Below are 21,686 nucleotides of genomic sequence, written 5' to 3'. Positions count from 1 at the left end.
TGCTGGATTATTCCCTGTTCCTAATCAGACAGCGACAAATGCTTATTTACAGGTGATTGTTTGAAGTCCTCATCAAGGAAAAAAAAAACAACTTCTAAAATCGTGCTACCAAAGTCTGTGGGATATCAAAAGCCATGAGGGACCCTCCATAGAGCAAGAACAAACTCTCAAACCATCACTCCCTTACCCTGGGCTCTCCCGAGTCCTACCGCACACCCAGAAGCAACCAAAGAAATTTACTGACCACAAAATTTCCGATGACCATGACCATCATGTAGATAATTAGGCACGTGGCCTGTCCTGCCACTTCCATGCAATCCCACATGGTCTCAATCCACTCCCCACACAGCACACGCAAGACAATAAGGAAGGAGTGGAAGAAACCGTGCATGTGCCAGCGGGGCAGCTCACACTCCGGATTGATCTTGAACACAAACTCCTTGTAGTTTTTGCCAAAAAGCTGCATCCCCACCACGGTGAAGATGAACACGATGATGGCCAGCACCAAGGTCAAATTCCTCAAGACACCCACTGAGTTGCCAGTGATTTTTATCAGCATGTTCAGAGTGGGCCAGGACTTGGCCAGTTTGAAGACTCTCAACTAAAAAAAAAAAAAACCAACCAAAAAAGAAACACACCAAAAACAAAAAAACACACAAAAAACCCCAACAATACAGACAAATCTTAAATAAAGAAGAAAATAAAGTAGAATTTCCTAAGCAACAACTATCTTGTATTTTTCAGAAAGGTACATCCATGCTTCTGCTACTGAGGTTACAGGGAGTAGAAAATGCTTAACCTTTCTGGAAATTTGGGTATTTTGTACTTAGTTATTCCTCAGAAACCTTAAATTCGCTGGAAATTTGGGCTTGAGTATTTTGTACTTAGTTATACCTGAGAATGCTTAAACTTGTGGGAAATTTGGGCTTTTTGTACTTGGTTGTCCCCCACACGCTTATCCCCCTTCCCAAAGGAAAAGTCTCCCTTCCCTGCCCAAATGCAAGCTGCTGCTACTCAGATCTCATAAAGAGCTGCCATGAAGAAGGAAGATCCCATAAAAATTGGCACCACTCAATCTCTGTCCTGCCCAAACCCAGAAAAAGTGGGTCCTATGTAAGTGCGAAAAATTCCTTATGTGAAAAGAACAGCTGGAATGGTCTGGGGAGGGATAGGCTGGGAATTGGGGAAAGGTTTTTCCCCTGTTTAGGGAACATCCTCCCAGTGAATGGGAACAGGCCCAGGGCTGCCAGAGCTCAAAGACTATTTGGATATCAGGCACACGGGGGGATTTTCAGGTGTCTGTGCAAGGTCAGGAGCTGAACTGGATGTCCCTTAGGGGCCCCTTCCTACTCAATTCCATGATTGTAAGCTTTGTAGAAGTTCAGTGACAAACACACAGGAAAAGAGCTGGAACATGGGATCCTGGAATATTGGAATATTGGAAAAATGGAATATTGGAAAAATGGAATAATGGAATATTGGAATATTGGAATATTGGAATATTGGAATATAGAATATTGGACGTAGAAATATTGGAAGTTGAAATACTTGCATTTGAAATATTGGAATATTGTAATACTAGAATACTGGAAAATTGGAATATTAGAATATGGAATATTGGAAATTGCATTTGCATTTATAATATTGGAATATTGGAATATGGGAAATATTGCACTATTGAAATATTGGAATATTAGAATACTGGAAAATTGGAATATTGGAATATTATAATATTGGAAGTAGAAATAATGGAAGTTGGAATACTTGCATTTGAAATATTGGAATATTGGAATACTCGAAAATTGGAATATAAGAATATGGAATATTGGAAGTTGAAATATTGGAAGTTGGAATATTTGCATTTATAATATTGGAATATTGGAATATGGAATGCCGGAATATTGGAATATGGAACATTAAAACATTGGAATGCTGAATATGGGAATAGTGAATATTGGAATATTGCAAAAATGGAATGTGGAATATTGGAATAGGGAATATTGGAATATGGGAATATTGGAATATGGGGATAAGGGAATATGGGTATGCTGGAATATAAGAATATTGGAATATAGAATATTATAGTGTTAGAATATTGAATATTCCAATATTGGAATATGAAATATTGGAATATTGGCATCATGGAATCTTGGAATAGGAAGTATTGGAACCTTGGAATTCTGTTATATAGGAATATTGGATTATGGGAATATTGGAATGTGGACTATTGGAAAGTTGGAATGTAGAATATTGGAATATTGGAATATGGAAATATTGGAATATGGAAATATTGAAATATTGAAATATGGGAATAATGGAATGTGCAATATTGGAATACTGGTCAATGGGGATATTTGAATATTCGGATATTGGAATATTCCAAAGCTGAAATATTGGAATATGGGAATATGGAATATTGGAGTATCGGAATACCGAATATTGGAATATTGAAATATGTAATATTGGAATTTTGGAATGTGGAATATTGCACTATGGGAATGTGAAGTATTGGAATATGGAATATTGAGCTATTCGAATGAGGAATATTGGAATATTGGAATATGGGCATATAGAAATATTAGAATATTGGAATATTGGACTATGGGAAGATGGGAATATGGAATATTGAAATGTGGAATATTGCAATATGGGTATATGGAGTATTGGAATGTGGAATATTTGAATATTGGAAAATGGGAATAATAGAATATGGGAATATTGGAATATTGGCATATTGGAATATTGGAATATTGGAATATTGGAATATGAAATATGAGGATGTGGAACATTGGAATATCGGATTATTAGAATGTGGAATATAGGAATACAAAATATTCCATTAATGCAGTATTGAAATTTGGATTATTGGAATATTTGAATATTGGAATATTGGAATATTGGAATAAAGGAATAAAGGAATATGTAATATGGGAATATAGGAATATTGGAATATCATAATACGGAATATTGGAAGAATGGAATATGGAAAATTGAAGTATTGAAATATTGGAATGTGGAATATTTAAATATTGGAATATTGGAATAATTTTATATTGAATTATAGGAATATTAGAATAATTTGATATTGGAATATTGAACTGTTTGGGGAATACTGGAATATGGAATATTGGAATATGGAATATTGAAATATTGGAATATGAAGTATTAGAATGTGGAATGTGCAATATTCCAATACTGCAATATTGGAATATTGGAATAATGGAATATTAGGATGTTGGAATATTGGAATGTTGGTATATTGGAATGTTGCAATACCAGAATATCGGAATATCAGGATGTGGACTATTTGAATATTAGTATATGGAACATTGGAATATGGGAATATAGGAATATGGAAATATAGGAATGTTGGAATATGGAATATAGGAATATTGGAATATAGAATATTGGAGAATATTCCAATATTGGAATATGGAATATTGGAATCATGGAATCTTGGAATACGGAATATTGGAATCTTGGAATTCTGTTATATTAGAATTTTGGAATATAGTGATATCAGAATATGAAATATTGGAATATTTGAATATGGAATATAGGAATATTGGAATATGGGAATGTTGGAATATGGAATATTGAAATGAGGAATACTGCAATATGGAATATTGGAACATTGGAACATTGGAACATTGGAATGACGAATATTGGAATATGGGAATATGGAATATTAGAATAATGGAATGTGGAATATTGGAATATGGGAATGTGGTATATTGGAATATGGGAATATAGGAATATTATAATATTCCAATCTTGAAATTTTGGAATGTGGAATACTGGAATATTGGAATTTGGAAATTGGAATATTAGAATATTGGAAGATGGAATATTGGCTTGTTGGAATATGAAATATTAAAATATACGAATAATGGAAATTTGAAATATTGGAATGTGGAATATTACACTATGGGAATATGGAGTATTGGAATGTAGAACATTGGAACACTGGAATATGGGAATTTTGGACTTTTGGAATTTGGTTATATGGATTATTAGAATGTGGTATATTTTAATCTTAGAACATGGAAAAATGGATTATTGGAATATTTGAATACTGAAATATTGAAATTTTGGAATTCTGGAATATTGGAATATTGAAATTTTGGAATGTGATATATTGGAAAATTGGTATATGGGAATATTGTAATCATTGAACATAGGAATATGGAATATTAGAATGTGGAATATCGGAATATGTTAGAATAAGGAATATTGGAATATTGGTATATGGAATATTGCAATATTCGAATATTTGCATTTGAAATATTGGAATATAGGAATGTGGAATATTGGAATATCTGTATATGGGATACTGGAATATGGGAATATGGAATACTAGAATGTGGAATATTCTAATATTCGAATTTTTGAATACAGAAGACTCCACTATTAGAATACTGGAATATGGAATAATGGATTATTATAATATTGAATATGGAATATAGGAATGTAGAATATTGCAATATGGAAATATGGAGTCTTGGAATATGGAATATCGAAATATTGTAATGTGCAATATTGAAATATTGTAATATGGGAATAATGGAATACGGAAATATTGGAATATTGGAATGTGGAATTTTGGAATATGGTAATACTGGAATATGGAATCATGGAATCTTGGAATATGGAATATTGGAACCTTGGAATCCTGGAACCTTGAAATCTTGGAATACTGGAATAATGCAATATCGGAATGTGGAATATCGTAATATGGAATATCGTAACATAGAATATTGGAATATTGTAATATGGAATACTGGACTATTGGTTTATGGAAATATTAGATTATGGTGTATTGGAATATGGTGTATTGAAATATTGGAATGTGAAATATTGGAATCTGGGAAGCTTGGAATATTGGAATATAGAATATTGGAGTATTGGAATATGGAATATTGAAATATTGGGATGTGGAGTATTGAAATATTGTAATATGGGAATATTGGAAGATGGAATCATGGAATCTTGGAATCCTGAAATCTTGGAATATGGAATATTGGAACCTTGGAACCTTGGAACTTTGGAATCTTGAAATATTAGAATAAGGAATATTCCAGAATTGGAATATTGAAATATTGATATCTTGGAATCCCGAAATATTAGAATATGGGGTATAGGAATATTGGAATGCGGAATATTGGAATACTGCAATATGGAATATTGGAATATTGCAATATTGGAAAATTGGAATACCAGAATATTAGAATATGGGGTAGTGGAATATTGGAATATTGGATTATTGAAATTTTGGAATGTGTTATATTGGAATATTGTTGTATGAGAATATTGGAATCATTTAACATAGGAATATGTCATATTAGCATATGGAATACTCCAGTATTGGAACAGTGCAATATGAAATATTCCAATATTGGAATACTGGAATGTAGGAATGTGGAATATTGGAATATTTGTATATGTGGATACTGGAATATGGGAATATAGAATACTAGAATTTGGAATATTCTAATATTCGGACATTTGAATACTGAATATTCCAATATTAGAATACTGGAATATGGAATATAGGATTATTATAATATTGGAATATGGAACATAGGAATAATGGAAGATTGTAATGTAGAATAGTGCAATATGGAAATATGGAATATTAGAATGTGGGAATATTGGAATATTGGAATATTGGAGTCTTAGAATATGGAGTCTTGGAATGTGGAATACTGAAATATTGGAACATTTGGTATTGGAATATTGGAATGTGGAATTTTAGAATATGGGAATAATGGAACACTGAAATATTGGAATATGGGATCTTGATATCTTGGAATCTTTGAATATTGGAATCTTGGAATATTGGAACCTTGAAATCTTGGAATATTGGAATATGGAATATTCCAGAATTGGAATCTTGCAATAATGGAATCTTGGAATTCCAAAATATCGGAATACGGGAGTATTGGAATATTGGAATGTGGAATATTGGAATATAGGAATATTGGAATATGGAATGTGGGAATATTGGAATATGGAATAATGATATATTGGAATTCTGGAATGTGGAATATTGAAATTTTGGAATATGGAATATTGGAATATTGGAATATTCGAATATTTGAATTTGGATTATTGGAATGTAGGAATGCGGAATATTGGAATATTTGTATATGGAGATACTGGCATGTGGGAATATGGAGTACAAGAATTTGGCATATTATAATTTTCAAATATTTGATTATGGAATATTCCAATATTAGAATACTAGAATATAGAAAATTGGGATATTATAATATTGGAATATGGAATATAGAAATAATGGAATGTTGGAATGTAGACTATTACAATATGGAAATATGGATTATTGGAATGTGGGAATATTGGAATACTGGAATCTGAGAAAATGGAGTCTTGGAATATAGAATACTGAAATCTTGGAATGTGGAATATTCAAATATTGGAATATGGGAATAATGGAATACTGAAATATTGGATTAAGGGACATTGGAGTCTTGGAATGTGGAATTGTGGAATATGGAATCTTGGAATCTTGGAACCTTGAAATCTTGGAATATTGTAATATGGAGTATTGGAATGTGGGAATATCAGAATGTAGGAATCTTAGAATATGGAGTCTTGAAATATGGAATATTGGAATATTGGAATATTGGAATATTGGAATATTCGAATATTGGAATGTGGGAATATCAGAATGTTGGAATCTTAGAATATGGAGTCTTGGAATGTGGAATATTGAAATATTAAAATTGTGGAATATTGAAATATTGGAATATGGGAATACTGGAATATGGAATTTTGGAATATAGGAATTCTGAAATCTTGGAATCTGAAATATTGGAATCTTGGAATCTTAGAATCTTGGAACTCTGAAATTTTGGAATCTTGGAATATTGGAATATGGAATATTGAAATGTTTGAATACTGGAATGTGGAATTTTGAAATATTGGAATATTGGAATATTCCAGTATTGGAATCTTGCAATATTGGAATCTTGGAATTCCAGAATATTGAAATACTGGATTATTGGAATATTGGAATGTGGGAATATTGGAATATGGAATGTGGGAATATTTGAATATGGATTGCGGGAATGTTGGAATCCTGGAATATTGGAATTTTGAAATTTTGGAATATGGTATATTGGAATATTGGTGTATGGGAATATTGGAATCATTGAACATAGGAATATGTTATATTAGAATATGGAATACTCCAGTATTGCAATACTGGAATATGTAATATTCCAATATTGGAGTATTGGAATGAAGGAATGTGGAATATTGGAATATTTGTATATGTGGATACCGGAATATGGGAATATAGAATACTAGAATGTGAAATAATCTAATATTCGAATATTTGAATATGGAATATTCCAATATTAGAATACTGGAATACTATAATATTGGAATATGGCACATAGGAATAATGGAATATTGGAATGTAGAATAGTGCAATATGGAAATATGGAGTATTGCAATGTGGGAATATTGGAATATTGGAATCTTAGAATATGGAATATTGGAACCTTGAAAACTTGGAATGTTGGAATATAGAATATTGAAATATATGAATACTGGAATGTGGAATATTGAAATATTGCAATATGGAATATTCCAGTATTGGAATCTTGCAATATTGGAATCTTGGCATTCCAGAATATTGGAATACAGGCTTATTGGAATATTGCAATGTGGAATACTGGAATCTTGGTATTTTGGAATATTGGATTGTGGGACCGTGGAATATGGAATATTGGACTGTGGGAATACTGGTATAAGGGAATGAGGAATATTGGAATATTGGAATTTTGGAATGTGGAATATTGAAATATTAGAATATGGAATATTGGAATGAGGAATATAGGAATATAGGAGTAAAGGATTATTGGAATCTTGGAATCTTGGAATCTTGCAATATTGGAATCTTGGAATTCCAGAATACTGGAATACAGGAGTATTGGAATATTGGAATGGGGAATATTGGAATATTGGAATATTGGAATATTGGATTGTGAGACAGTGGAATATGGAATATTGGAATGTGGGAGTACTGGTATAAGGGAATGTTGGTATATGGAATGAGGGATATTGGAATATTCGAATTTTGGAATGTGGAATATTGAAATTCTAGAATATGGAATATTGGAATAGGGGAATATAGGAATATAGGAGTAAAGGAATATTGGAATATTGGTATAGGGCAATATTGCAATACTGGAATATTCGAATGTGGAATATTGGAATATGGGAATACTGGAATATGTAATACTGAACATTCCCCTATTAGAATTATGGTATATTGGAATATGGGATAGAGGAATATTGGAATATGAAATACAGGAATATTGGAATATTGAAATATTGGAATATTGAACTATTGGAATACAATAATATGGAATATTGGAATATGGAATCTTGGAGTCTTGGAATCTTGGAACCTTCAAATCTTGGAATCTTGGAATATTGGAATATGGAATATTGAAATATTTGAATACTGGAATGTGGCATATTGAAATATTGGAATGTGGGAATAATGGAATACTGAAATATTGGAGTAAGGGATATTGGAGTCTTGGAATGTGGAATTTTGGAATATGGAACCTTGAAATCTTGGAATCTTGGAACCTTGAAGTCTTGGAATATTGGAATATTGCAAAAAGGGGTATTGGAATGTGGGAATATTGGAATGTTGGAATCTTAGAATATGGAGTCTTAAAATATGGAATATTGAAATATTGGATTGTGGAATATTGAAATATTGGAATATGGGAATAATGTAATACTGAAATATTGAAATATGGGATATTGGAATATTGGAATGTGGATTTTTAAAATATTGGAATCTTGAAATCTTGGAATATGGAATATTGGAATCTTGGAATATTGCAATATGGAATATTGAAATATTTGAATACTGGAATGTGGAATATTGAAATCTTGGAATGCGGAATATTGAAATATTGGAATATGGGAATAATGCAATACTGAAATATTGGAATATAGCAATAATAGAATACTGAAATATTGGAATGTGGAATATTGAAATATTGGAATATGGGAATAATGCAATACTGAAATATTGGAGTAATGGATATTGGAGTCCTGGAATGTGAAATTTTGGAATATGGAACCTTGAAACCCTCGAATTTGAAACCTTGAAATCTTGGAATACTGGAATATTGGAATATTGGAATCTTGGACCTTGGAATCTTGGAATATTGGAACCTTGAAATCTTGGAATATTGGAATATTGGAATATTGGACTACGGAATATTCCAGTATTGGAATCTCACAATATTGGAATCTTGGAATTCCGGTATATCGGAATACGGGAGTATTGGAATATTGGAATGTGTAATATTGGAATATAGGTATATTGGAATGTGTAATATTGGAATATAGGAATATTGGAATGTGGGAATATTGGAATATGGAATGTGGGAATATTGGAATATGGAATATTGATATATTGGAATTCTGGAATGTGGAACACTGGAATATTGGAATATTCGAATATTTGAATTTGGATAATTGGAATGTAGGATTGTGGAATATTGAAATATTTTTATATGGGGATACTGGCATATGGGAATATGGAGTACTAGAATTTGGAATATTCTAATATTCGAATATTTGAATATGGAATATTCCAATATTAGAATACAGAAATATGGAATATTGGATTATTATAATATTGGAATATGAAATACAGGAATATTGGAATATTGAAATATTGGAATATTGAAATGCTCTAATATGGAATATTGGAATATTGGAATATGGGAATTTTGGAATTCTGGAATACTGGAATAATGGAATATTGGAATGCTGGAATATTGGAATACTGGAATTCGGAATATTGGAATACTGGAATTCGGAATATTGGAATACTAGAATATTGGAATGTGTAATATTGGAATATTGGAATATAGGAATATTGGAATATGGAACAGTGGAATACTGGAATGTGGAATATTGGAATGTGGAATATTGGAGTACTGGAATTTGGCTTATTGGAATACTGGAGAATTGGAATGTGGAATATTGGAATATGAGAATATTAGAGTAAAAAATGGAATACTGGAATATTTCCATATTGGAATACTGGAATACGAACTATTGGAATATGGAATATTGAAATATTGGAAAATTGGAATGTGGGATATTGTAAAATTGGAATTTGTGGCTAAGGGAATATTAGAATATGGAGTATTGGAATACTGAAATATTGAAATATGGAATATTCCAATATTGTAATACTGGAATATGGAATATTGGAATATTCACAAATTGGAATGTGGAATATTGGAATATTGAATTTTGGAATATTGGAATATTGGAATATTGAATTACTGGAATATGGAATATTGGAATATTGGAATACTGAAATATTGGAATATTGGAATATCCCCATATTGGAATGCTGGAATAATGGAATATTAGAGTGATGGAATGTGGAATATTGGAATATGGGAATATTGGAATATTGGCTTCCTTGGGGGCTTCAAGACCCCCCTGGCGGGGTCCCCAAAGACCCTTGAATGAGACCCAAGTGTCTCAGGGGCTGGATTTAGCTCCTTGGAACAATCTACCAGCATTAGGAGAAGAAATGCAAGCTGCAAAAATAAATAGAGTGTAAATTAGACTGTTAGAATGTAAAATTAGCAGATTTCTAGAATGTTTGCATTAAGGGGCTCGTGGCCAAGATGAAGGATTTGGGGCGTGGTGTGCTTCTTTCTCCTTCTCCTCCGTGTCATCCATGCTGGGTGACATGCTGGCACTCTCAGATTGGATAAACACAAAGCTGGACAGTTTAACAAGATTGCATTGTATTGGAAAATTATTATAAATATCTAGTATGTAATTTAGAGTATAAAACATAAGTCCTGCCTCTGCCAGGCAGATTCTGCCCTGGACGTCTAGCTAGACAGATTGCTGTTAGCTGAACAAAGCATTCCTGAGATAAAAAATAATAAGCAACCATGAACACCTCTACGAACAGCCCCCTGCAGTCTCTCATTGGCAGGCATCGGAAAGAACTGGGTTCCAGACCACCTTTGTGTCCTCCTGACGTGATCTCAAGTATAAGGAGACACCTCGGGCTGTGACAGGTACCCTATCAAATCCGAGTCCATCTCCATTTGGTCTCATCAATAGAAAGAAAAGCCCCAAAGCCAATAAGTGTTTGGCACTTTTAGTTTAGTTTCCCCTTCTGCTGCCGACATAATAAAACTCCATTTCAAAATGGCCGCAAGCTCTTAAAACATTTTCTGGATCTGGACCAAGAACATCCTTAAGAGCTTTTAAGATGTGCTGAAGCAAAAAACAAAACTCAGAGGAAGGAGATACCTGGAAAAGGGTATTTTGCAGCCAGTTTAAGAGATGCTTGTGTCTGGTTGGACTTCCAAAAGCCTCTGTTTGCCGTTAGAGCTGTGAAAAAACTCCAGCTTTAGTTTTCATCAAGTCACCAGGACCCACCAAAACCTTGGGAACAGGCCACATGCAAAAGAAGGAAATAAATTCTCTAAATCAATCTGCAAAATGATGACTGTGCTTGGGACAGCAACAGAACTGACTGAGGGATGGCAAGAATTTAAAGATCTAAACAATTCCTGGCTTCCTGCAGATGTTCCACTCAGCAGTTCTGTAATGGCTGAGAAGTGAGGAGGGGTGGGCAGGAGATTTCAGAAGAAAACAGCTTTGGGAACAGCCTGGGAACATATGGGAGCACATTGCTGCCCGTTCCTTTCTTGAACCTTATCCATAACTTTGCCAAGCATTGCGTCCTGAAGATGCCACTTCTCCAACGGGGAATGGTTCCATCTGAACCACCTATCACTTTTCCTTCCTCAAGTGATGGGCCAAGTGTGTGCAGAGGAAGCTACTTTGTGGAGGAAGCAGTGGCTCAGTGCCAGCCTCTACTGCAGGAGGAACAGCAATGCCAGGCACGGGCACAGGCACAGGAGGTAATTGCTGTGCCAGGCTCAGCCCTTGGCCCTGCACAGCCCAGCAGCAACCAAAGCTGGAAGTTCCTTTTCCTGTAAGGTTCACCACACTCTTTGCATGTCCTGTGCAACATCCCTGGCAGGGAGGCAGCACACATGGCAGCTCAAGGCTCAGCAGGGCTCAGGCCCAGAGGCACAGCAATTACCTCCTGTGACTGTGCCTGGCATCGCCTCCCTTCCTGCAGCAGAGGCTGGAACAGAACCACTGCTTCCTCTGAGAAACTCAGTCTTCAGCACAGTCTCTCCTTCCATCACTGGAGAAAGAAAAAGGGACAGATGGATCAGATGGAGTTGTTCCACAATGGGGAGGTGTCACCTTTAGGCACAAATGCTGGTGACAAACATTGATAAGAATCAAGAGAAAGGCCAGGGTATTAGGGCTGGCAGGGGCCTGCCTCCTACAAACAGCTGACCCTTCTGATGTGCTGTGAGACCAGGAAATTTCAGGGAATATCAGGGCATGCATGGCCCGTGGGGCACTTTGGGCTCCCTGTCAGCTGATGCCAAAGGCCTTCCTGCAGAGGCTGGGGAGAAGCTGCAGCCAGGCCAGGCTGGGAAACAGCCCTGCAGGGTGTGACAGCAGCAGCAGGGCAGCCAGGCTGCCATGGATCCCCTCCCGCTGTGCCGGGCACGGCGTGTCCAGATGTGCAGAGAAAGCCCCCGGCTGCTGAGTCTCAGGAGAAGGCTGAGGGAAATGCACCCACCACGGCGTCTCTCCAGATCACTCAGCATCTGGTCCAGAAGTCTGTCAGCCTCCAGGGATTTCTTGTGTCCAGTGTCTTGGGCCTTGCCTGTTGGAGGACCTTAATGCAAAGTAGTTCCACTTCATTAGGATGGATCCCACAAAAACAGTGCTCAGCTTGTGGGGTCAGCAGGGACACACTACTCACCCTTGTGATGGGAGCTGGGTTTGTACACAGCATTCAGCCCTGGAGTTGGGAAAGTGCTCCCTGCAGACACACCTGTACCTCAACAGCCACAGAAGCTTCAGTCACCTAGTTCCTGCCAGGTTGTCAATAATTATGCTATGAATGGAAGCTTAGAACTTACCTGCAAAAAGCAACCAAGTGTTGCAAACCATCTTCCACTGAACCTACGCAATAAGCCTTGCCAGGATTCTCACCTAGAAGGGAGCACAGAATTTACATGGTGTGCTGTGATCCACTTCAGCCTTAGGGATCTGGGCACAGCAAGGGAGGGAAATGCACCCACCACGGCATCTCTCCAGATCACTTAGCATCTGGTCCAGAAGTTTGGCTGCCTCCGTGGATTTCTTGTCTTTTGTGTCTTGTCTCTGGCCTCCTGGAAGACCTTAGAGCAAAATAGTTCCACTTCATCAGTATGGGATGGGTAAGGCTGTAGGGGCCAGATGTGAATGGACAGGACGAAAGCTGCAGAGGGGCCTGGGGAGCTCTGGGCTGGCTCTGGTAACTCTGTGCACTCTTTCCATGTCCTGTGCAACATCCCTGGATGGGTGGCTGGAGCAGCCCAGGGCCCCTGTGGGCTCTCTCCCTCCCACAGAGGAAAGCCTCCCTAAAGCCCTGTGCAGAACCATCCCCAACTGTCCTAGTTTGGACAAACTTAGGGGAAAAAACCCTCAGAAGAGCTCCCCAGGGAATAAACCCCCAATTCTTTATCCCACTGGACTTAAGAAAAAATATTTTACTCAGGGGGAAAAGTGGAAAAAAACCTATTTATTAACACATACAAGAGAAACACTTTCCAGCACAGATTCAGATGACAAAAAAATTTTCACCGAGAGAGAAAAAGAGACGTGGACGATTCGATCTTCACTAGAAGGACGAGATGCTTCTCTGGCCGGTGTCCAGAGGCAGGCTGCAGGGTTCTTCTGGAGCGAGCTGGTGCTGATCCTCGGGAGGTGAGGGTGGGGGGAAGGGAGAGGGAGAGAGAGAGAAAGGAAAGAAAAAAACCAGCCAGCAAGCCTTAAACAACAGCGAGCTAAAACAAATAATTCAAGCAATATAAAGCCAAAAAATCAAGAAAAAAAAACTGCTAACTAACAAACCAGGCAACGAACTACTACCACAGCAGCGAAAAGCCACAAGCAGCAGCAGCCAGAGCCAAGCGAGCCACGGCAAAAAAAAAAAACCAAGGCCAGTCCACAGAGCCGAGCCCAGGCGGCCCCTCCCCCGGGAGCAGACAGCTTCATGGCCAAGGGGGGCAGGGTGAGGAGTCAGTCAAAACACCAACCCAGGACACCAAGGCTTCCTGGAGAGAAGGAAGCGCTGTCCCGGGAAAGGGGAGCCAGGCCGCCGGCTCACCTGCTCCCCGCGCTGGCCACGGAGCTGCCTGGGCAGCCCTGGCAGGCAGGGCCACTGCCAGGAGGAGCAGGAGGAAGAGGCGCAGAGCAAGGGCCATGGTGCCTTGCCCTCTGCCAGTCCCGCAGCTCTTGCTGCCACCGCTGTGCTGCCACCGCTGTCCCAATGTCAGCACCACTGCCGCCGCCGCCGCCGCTGCTGCCGCAACAGTTGTGCTCAAGGACTGAGTGGTCGGTGGCTGTGGTGCTGTGCAACCACGGGGCTCTGGGACCTCTGTGACCTCAGAGCCTGCTGTGACCTCAGCCTGCTGTCACCCCAGAGTCGGCTGTGACCTCATGGCCTTAGCTGTACTCCCAGAGTATATCCCCATATGCATAAAAGAGCTGCGGTGATTATAAATGTTTTGCTTTATCAAAGGGCCATTGCTTAGCAAAACCTTTATTCTGCCTGTTCACATTGTGGGTCAGGCTGTATCCCTGGAGATGCTCTCGATGGCTCCCCTCTTTTTCTGGGCATGCCACTGGAGATGGTTCAGGCCCAGATGATGCCATGGAAGGAGATGTGCCCTGAGCCCAGGGACGCTCAGCATGGGCTCCTCCAGCCCCTCAGGGCCCCTGGTCACAGCAGCCCCTGCCTGGCTCCTGCCTGCCCGCACCGTGGGCATCCATGGCTGCTCCTGGACATGGAGCTCAGCCAGTGCTGGTGCCGTGTGGGCTTTGCTGCTGCTACCACCCGGACATAGATGGAACAACTCCATTTATCTGAACATAAAACATGGGCATAGCCCTGGCCTGGCCGACAGAGGCTGCCCAACTTCAATCAGGGCCAGGGAGCAGGGCCAGGGGGCTCAAGGGCAGGGTTCTTGTTTTGGAGGTGTGGGTGCTGGGACACGCTCAAGAGAGGGGTGCAGCCAAGGGCTGATGGGGACAGATGTGAATACCTGGAATGAGTCCAGTTCTTGTTGCCTGAGCTCTTGGGCTGCTCTTGTGAATCTGCACAGGAGCACCTGTGGAGAGAGGAGTGTCTGAGGCCCCAGCTGCCGCTGGCACACAGGGAGCCTCATTCCCAGCAGGGCCCAGAGCTGCTGGCACAGCTTGGCCCAGCTGGTCAGCGGCCCCTCAAGGCCCCGGCCAGCAGGGGATGGTTCTGGGCAGGGTCCCTGGCCAGGAGCGGGCCCCAGAGCGCCTCTGCCCTTCAAGGGCAATCTGCTCCCCGCTCTTTCTCCTCCCCACCTTGCTCTGCCTCTGCCCGCTGCTCCTGGGGCTGCTCTTGGCCACGCAGCCTCAGTGGGAGCCAGCACTGGCTGCAGCCCCAGCGGCTCCCCAGGACAAGGCCCAGCAATTGGGAGGCCACTGAAAGCACTGGGCAGCAGCAGAACCCTCAGCAGAGTTATGTGGACAACCACTGACCACCCACAAGTCCACAGCAGCCTCCCTGGGAGTTTTTCCTCTCTACAGCCACCGTCAAATGAAGTTGTTTGAGGGGAAGAGCAACAAAACGCTCACCGTTTTGTTTTCCAGCAATACTAGATTCCAATACAGCATAACATGGAGACAAGCTCCAAAACAACCAGAAATGCCGTTAAGTCAAGCCAGCAGCGTGTATCCTGACAGAAACCTTTTCCATCTTCCTTCTGGAAATCGGGAACATGTCTTGAGGAGCCCACTGCATCTGTGGGAGCAATGGGGAGTGTGAGCCCGTGCTGTGCTCCACTGCTGAGCTGGCAGATTGCTGGATACAGCCAGGACGTTCTCTGTTTCCCCCAGAGCTGGGGCCTGCAGGCACCTTGGCCCCCTTGGCACAGGCTGTGCCACCCAACAAAGCCCAGAAGGCCGGGAGGAGAGCCCGGGGGCAGCGCAGCTGCTTGGGCAGTGGCTCCTTCCAGGGACCCGGGCCCAACCCATCCCTGAGCAGCCACTGCCAGCCCGACCCTCCCTGCCCCGTGACAACTCCCACAGCCTATGAAATGTGTCCCACAAAATCACTGCTCAGCCCATGGGCTCAGCAGGGACACACTACTCACCCCTGCTATTGGAGCTGGGCTTTTGTTCAAACCAGCAAAGGAGTTTGAAAAGTGCTTTTCCCAATGGGGTAGACTGTGAAAGTGTCTACAGCTAGGAAAGAAATGGTCTCAGTAGTTGTGTGTTGCTCTTCTCTGGAACTGGTACCAGAAACATCCTTCAGACTGCTGTGTAAAAGCCCAAACATGGTTTCATAAGCCCCTATCTTCTTTCAGTCTGCACTCAGAAATTTTGCAACAAATCCACCAAATAACTAGGTTACCTCTGTGAATTGCACACTACAATTTCCTTAATTTATTCCCAATATCTCAAGGTTTCTGTATAATGGTCCTGAGAATCTCAGATTCTTTTCAGTGATTTTTATATAATATTGAGACAGATGAAACAGCCTTATTACTTTTACATTTAACAGGTCTGTTTTTTTGTTTTTGTTTTTTTTTTTTTTCTTTTGTTATGTTTTTGCTGTTTTGATTTTCATACAGCTAGGTGCTGGCTGAATCTCTTCAAAGAACTTTTTTCACACTGAATGTCTTACCCCACGTATCAGGGTAAAAAAATAAAAGAATTCTTTAGCACAGAAGTAATTTTTAGTGTGGGTGGTCACTCAAATTTAAGCAATTTTCCATGGAACATCTTTCCTTTTCGCTAGTACCTACAAAAAGTACATCTGGACATGAAAATCATCACTATTACTGAGATTCACCTCAAAGCCCAGAGGAGAATCTAGCACAAAATATTCTCCCTGTGTACTGCACAACAAGAAATATTTAGAGGAAAATACAGTGGCAGCTGAGGCTTGTGGTACTCCAGAATACTGAGCCTGCAGAGGAGGCAAATAGCCCTGGCAGTGGCTGAGGGGACTTCTCCTCACAGACTCCTCTGAAAGTGTGTCCCTTCAGGAAGGAAAGGCTTTTAAACCTTTGCCTTTCCTTCCTCCTGTGCTAAAATTTAAGGCTCCTTCTGAGAGAATACTGAGCTACAAACAATTCTCCATTCCTCATCAAAGCTACTCGGGCGCTCGACTTATCTTCAAGAGCAAAACCAAAGGTGGTCAGAAATGTCCCATCAAAGCCTATTTGCAGAGAAATCCCAGCATATGTGAGCAACTATTTATTAGCATCAGTTCACTCAAAAGAAACCAAACCCTGTATAAAGCAGCGTTTTAAATGAACTTGAATTCTTTTTCCTCACATATCGGCTGCACTGGTTTGTTCCTTTTTTTTCTTAGAGAGAATATGAGAACGATTTGCTCTTGACAGGACTCCTTGGATGGCCCCCAGGGCCGGCTCCTCACCACGCCGTGCCGGGGCTGTTACCGGAGCCTGTTGGCACCGCCTGACTTTGGCAGCGTGTTCAGACCTTGGGCACGGCTGGTGCCACGGTCCCCTCTGGTGCCACGGTCCCCTCTGGCTCCTGCCGTGTCCCTGCCGCTGGAGGAGCCCTGCTCGTGCTGCTGCCTGCGCCCAGCAACGCCGCTCCTACTCCCCAGCCAGAGAGAGACTAAAATCACTGCTTTGGGCAGCCCGTTTGAACGACTTCAACACTTACTCATCCCTAACACAGACCTCGTAACACCCACATACCCACACCAGCAAGTCACCTCATCTACAGGGCTGAGGAAGCCTGAGCGAACAGAAGGCCGCCATTCAAGCACATGGGGTTTTTAATTTAGTGGAAGCACTCACTCGTTGACAAGCCTCACTTGCCAAACAGGATTGCGCGATGCTGTTGTCTCGCTTGCGTTAGAGAGAAAGCAGGGAGACAATAGCTAAGAAATCAGAAGCACTCTTGGGGCTCAGGCTCGGCGGCCAAACGGAGCGGGGTGGCCCCTGCCCGCTCTGGCCGAGTCCCTGCTCCTGCCGGCCAAAGGCGGACGCGGCTCCGTGCGGGGCGAGCCGGGCGCTCCGTGCGCGGCGCTGGAGCGGCCAAAGGCGGCCCCGCCCCGCCCGTCCCGCCCCGCCGCGGGCCGGGGCCGGGGCCGAGCGCTCGGGCGGGCGGAGCTCAGGATGCTCGGGCAGCGCCGCGGGCCGGGCGGGCGCGATGGAGCCGCCTGAGGGCTGGGAGCCCTACGGGCGGCCGGGCCGGCGCACGCAGCGGCTGCTCAGCGCCCTCGGCCGCCGCTACGGGCTGGAGCGCGGCGTGGAGAACGAGACCGTCGTGCTGGCCGCCGGCCCGGAGCAGCACCTGCAGGAGATCTTCCAGCGCCTGCACTGCGCCGGGGCGGGCCGCATCCCCGGCGAGGAGCTCCGCACGCTGTGCCGGGTGCCGGGGCCGCAGGAGGCGGCGGAGCCCGAGCGGTGCGCGGGGCTGTGGGACGGGCTCTCGGCCGAGCTCACCTTCCGCCACTTCCACGCGCGGCTCCGCGGCCACTTCAGCACCCGCGCGGGGCCGCGGCTGCCGCTGGGCCGGGAGAGCGAGCGCATCGAGAGCCAGATCCGCCCGCGCAGCCCCCGCCGCCGCCGCGCCCGCCCCGCCGAGCCCGAGCGGCGGCCGCCGGGGCCCTGCTCCCGGGAGCGCTGCCAGGAGACGGTGGCGCTGGAGCGGGCCGAGGAGCGCATTGTAATAAATAAGAGGCCTTTTGTTCGCCTGACAGACTTTAGACCTTGGAGGAATATCACCAAGATTTGTGAGGTCAGAATGGGGGTTGTTCTGCTTTGATCCTCTGACAGACAGACCTTGAAAAAGATATCGCTAGAACTTGTTAATTGCTTTGCTCTGCTTGATAGGCCTTAAAGTAAAAAGCCAGAATGTGTTTTGCTTTGCTTGCATAATTACATATTGTTTTAAGTGCCAAGAAAGGAGTCAGTGGCTGAGGAAGACTACTCGCCCTCATCCCCCGACCACCAGAAGGCAGAAAAAGACCCCCTAGCAACTGGAGGAGCATGCGCAGAATTACTAAAGGAGGAGCACGTCACCCAAAAACCTAAAAGCTTAAAAGGAACAGACTAAGGGGGGGTGGGTGCAGCAGGTGGTGGAGTGGAGACTCCCCTGCTGTCCAGCGCGCTGAATTTGCTTTTGCTTTCTGTAACCAATAAATCTTTAAATTGTTATTTGATCTTTTATGGCCCATTGCGCTCATTTATAACACGCATGGCCGAGCTGCTCGAGGAGAAGGGCAGCCTGCGGGAGCTGCTGGAGGACATGCGGGCCGCCCTGCGGAGCAGCGATGCGCGGTGCCTGGCGCTGCAGGTGAGTCCGGGGCGGCTCCTGCACCGCGCTCCGGGGGCGGCTCGGGTGGCCCCGAGCGCTTCAGGAGAGATGCTGCTCCAGGAGGGTCAGTGTTTCTGACCCCTCCGCCTCCAGACTGAGACCCAGCTTGCTCGTTCATGCTCGGCTTTAACTTTTTACCAAGGTTTACTTACAAAGATTAGGGATTTACCCTTTTAGGAGAACTGTATGGCACCGGTGTGCCATTTAATCTATTTGTGATGAGCACTGTTCAGAGTGTAGGGGAGTTCAGCTTAACAAAGCCACGGGTACAATGCTGCTGCTTCTTCTCCTGCACGTGCAGCCGGGATGTGCTGATACCAGGTGCTGGATATGCACCACTGCAGGGTTTTTCCTGTAAAATAGAGCTATTTCAGTAAAATAGAGCTTTTGGATTCTTACCTGCACAAGCACATGCAGTGCCTCAGTCATAAGTGCCTCAGAAATATTCCAAGTATGTTTTCTTCAGAGCGTGGTCACAAGGGTTCAGAGTTGGAGCCAGTTCTGTGGGCAGGCTGATGAATGGTCTGGGGCTCCTCTGCAGAGCCCCATTAATTCTGGGGCTGGTTTCTGCTGGTTCTGCTGTACTGGCTCCAGCAAAACACATCCACACTTAGCAGCAGTGGAATTACTCTGGCATGAAACAGTGTGGAACAGGCAGAGCAGTGAAGGGCAGCATGGACCAATTGTTCTGGCAGGTCTGACGAGGTCTGATTTGGTTCTAACACAGCACTCACACAACTCTGCTCCACCTGTGACACTTGCAGTAGATGACTGTTCCTCTTCACAGTGTCCAGCAAGGCAGGTCAAAGACACTTTGACCATTTTCATCTTAAAAACAGAGAGGAAATCAGCAGCAAACATGAAGTCACCAGTCAGGGGTCCCAGGAAGAATCAAAAGAACAAAGAGGAGAGCTCCAGAACACCCCCAGGTGCTCTGAACAGAACCTCACTGGAAATACTTTTTTAGCCCACTACTTGACTCCTGAGTACAGTCCATAATAATGATATTAAAGCTACATAGGAACTTGTACAATAACATATAGTGAGTAGGTTGAATATTAAACTTTTAGCTCGATATTAAAAGCTACTTAGCAGAGATTGTTTCCTTGTCTCAGTATTTGGCAAAGGTCAAGTAGGTTTAGTTGCTGATCAACTAGATGTGATTTTTAAAAAGCCCAACAAAGCACAATCCACCCACTTTCAGTGTTAATGAAAACACATCAATTTCTCCCTGCTTTGTGCTCCTGGTCATTACAGGTGGGACTGCAGAAGAGCCGTGCCAGCCATAAAGAAGAAGGATCCTGCTTCATAGGGAGTAAGAGACCATTAACACAGAAGCACTGCCAGACCAAGTGCCTCCAAAGTGTCCTGAAGGAAATGGAGCTCATGCACAGCTCCAGGGATGGGCAGATTGGAGAAGCCATCAGGTTCAGTCAGGAGCTGGAGAAGGAGCTGAAGAGCTCTCAGGAAGCTCTGGTCAGCCTGGAGGATTGCAACCGTAACCTGAAGAGGGAGCAGGCAGGGATGAGGAGGAAGGTGGAAGAGGCCAGACACGCTGTCCTGAACAGTCTTGGCAAAGTGAAGGAGCTGGAAGTGAGAGCTAACGAGGTGCCCCATCTGCAAGGATACATTCAGCAGCTGGAATCACAACTGCAGCACTACAGGTAGGTCGGAGTCTGTCCAAAAGTGCCTGTAAAATCACAGTGCTGGGACACAAGGGAGTTTGAGAATCTCTGCTTGTGCTTATTGAATGTCTCCAAAACACCTTGTAAAATGTAGCCAGAGGGAAATGAGAAGCTGCTTGTGCATTTCCTTGGCTGGGGTCTGTAGGAGATCTGGGAGCCTTCCAGGCCAAAGTGAGGGTGCAGATCTACAGAGAGCTGAAGTTACTCCTCAGACACACTAGAACAGAGCTCATCATGGTAATGCTTCAAGAAAGGCCCAAAACAAGTTCCTGACAGTCCTTCAGAAAGCATTTCCAGCACACTTGTTTTTTTCACTGCATTTCCTGGTCGTTAGGTCCCATCCCAAGCCAGCTGTAATCAGCTGGCTGACACTCCATTTCATAAAGAAGCTGTTCAGCATGTCCTGGGAATTGGGCAAAAGCACAAAATGGCAATTTCTGGCCAGTGGTTTCAAACTTGCTGTGACTTCATTGCTTCTTCACT

The 21,686-nt window shown here is 42.5% G+C and overlaps 2 protein-coding genes across 2 annotated transcripts; one reads left to right on the top strand and one right to left on the bottom strand.

Moving 5' to 3' along the window:
- Nucleotides 1-205: 205 nt before the first annotated feature.
- On the bottom strand, nt 206-758 carry LOC130258489 (sodium channel protein type 8 subunit alpha-like). The gene is made up of 2 exons (XM_056501890.1): nt 753-758; nt 206-601 (listed from the first exon to the last, which is right to left on the bottom strand). The coding sequence occupies exons 1-2, from the start codon at nt 756-758 to the stop codon at nt 206-208; spliced, it is 402 nt and encodes a 133-aa protein (XP_056357865.1).
- Nucleotides 759-18,318: 17,560 nt separating this feature from the next.
- LOC130258248 (EF-hand and coiled-coil domain-containing protein 1-like) lies at nt 18,319-21,186 on the top strand. Its single transcript, XM_056501456.1, has 3 exons — nt 18,319-18,867; nt 19,408-19,497; nt 20,776-21,186. The coding sequence occupies exons 1-3, from the start codon at nt 18,349-18,351 to the stop codon at nt 21,184-21,186; spliced, it is 1,020 nt and encodes a 339-aa protein (XP_056357431.1). The 5' UTR covers nt 18,319-18,348.
- Nucleotides 21,187-21,686: the final 500 nt, after the last annotated feature.

The sequence above is a fragment of the Oenanthe melanoleuca genome, chromosome 12 (genome assembly GCF_029582105.1).
Source record: "Oenanthe melanoleuca isolate GR-GAL-2019-014 chromosome 12, OMel1.0, whole genome shotgun sequence".
NCBI lineage: Eukaryota > Metazoa > Chordata > Aves > Passeriformes > Muscicapidae > Oenanthe > Oenanthe melanoleuca.
The sequence above is the reverse complement of the archived record's forward strand: the minus strand, read 5'-3'. Positions and strand labels throughout refer to the sequence as shown.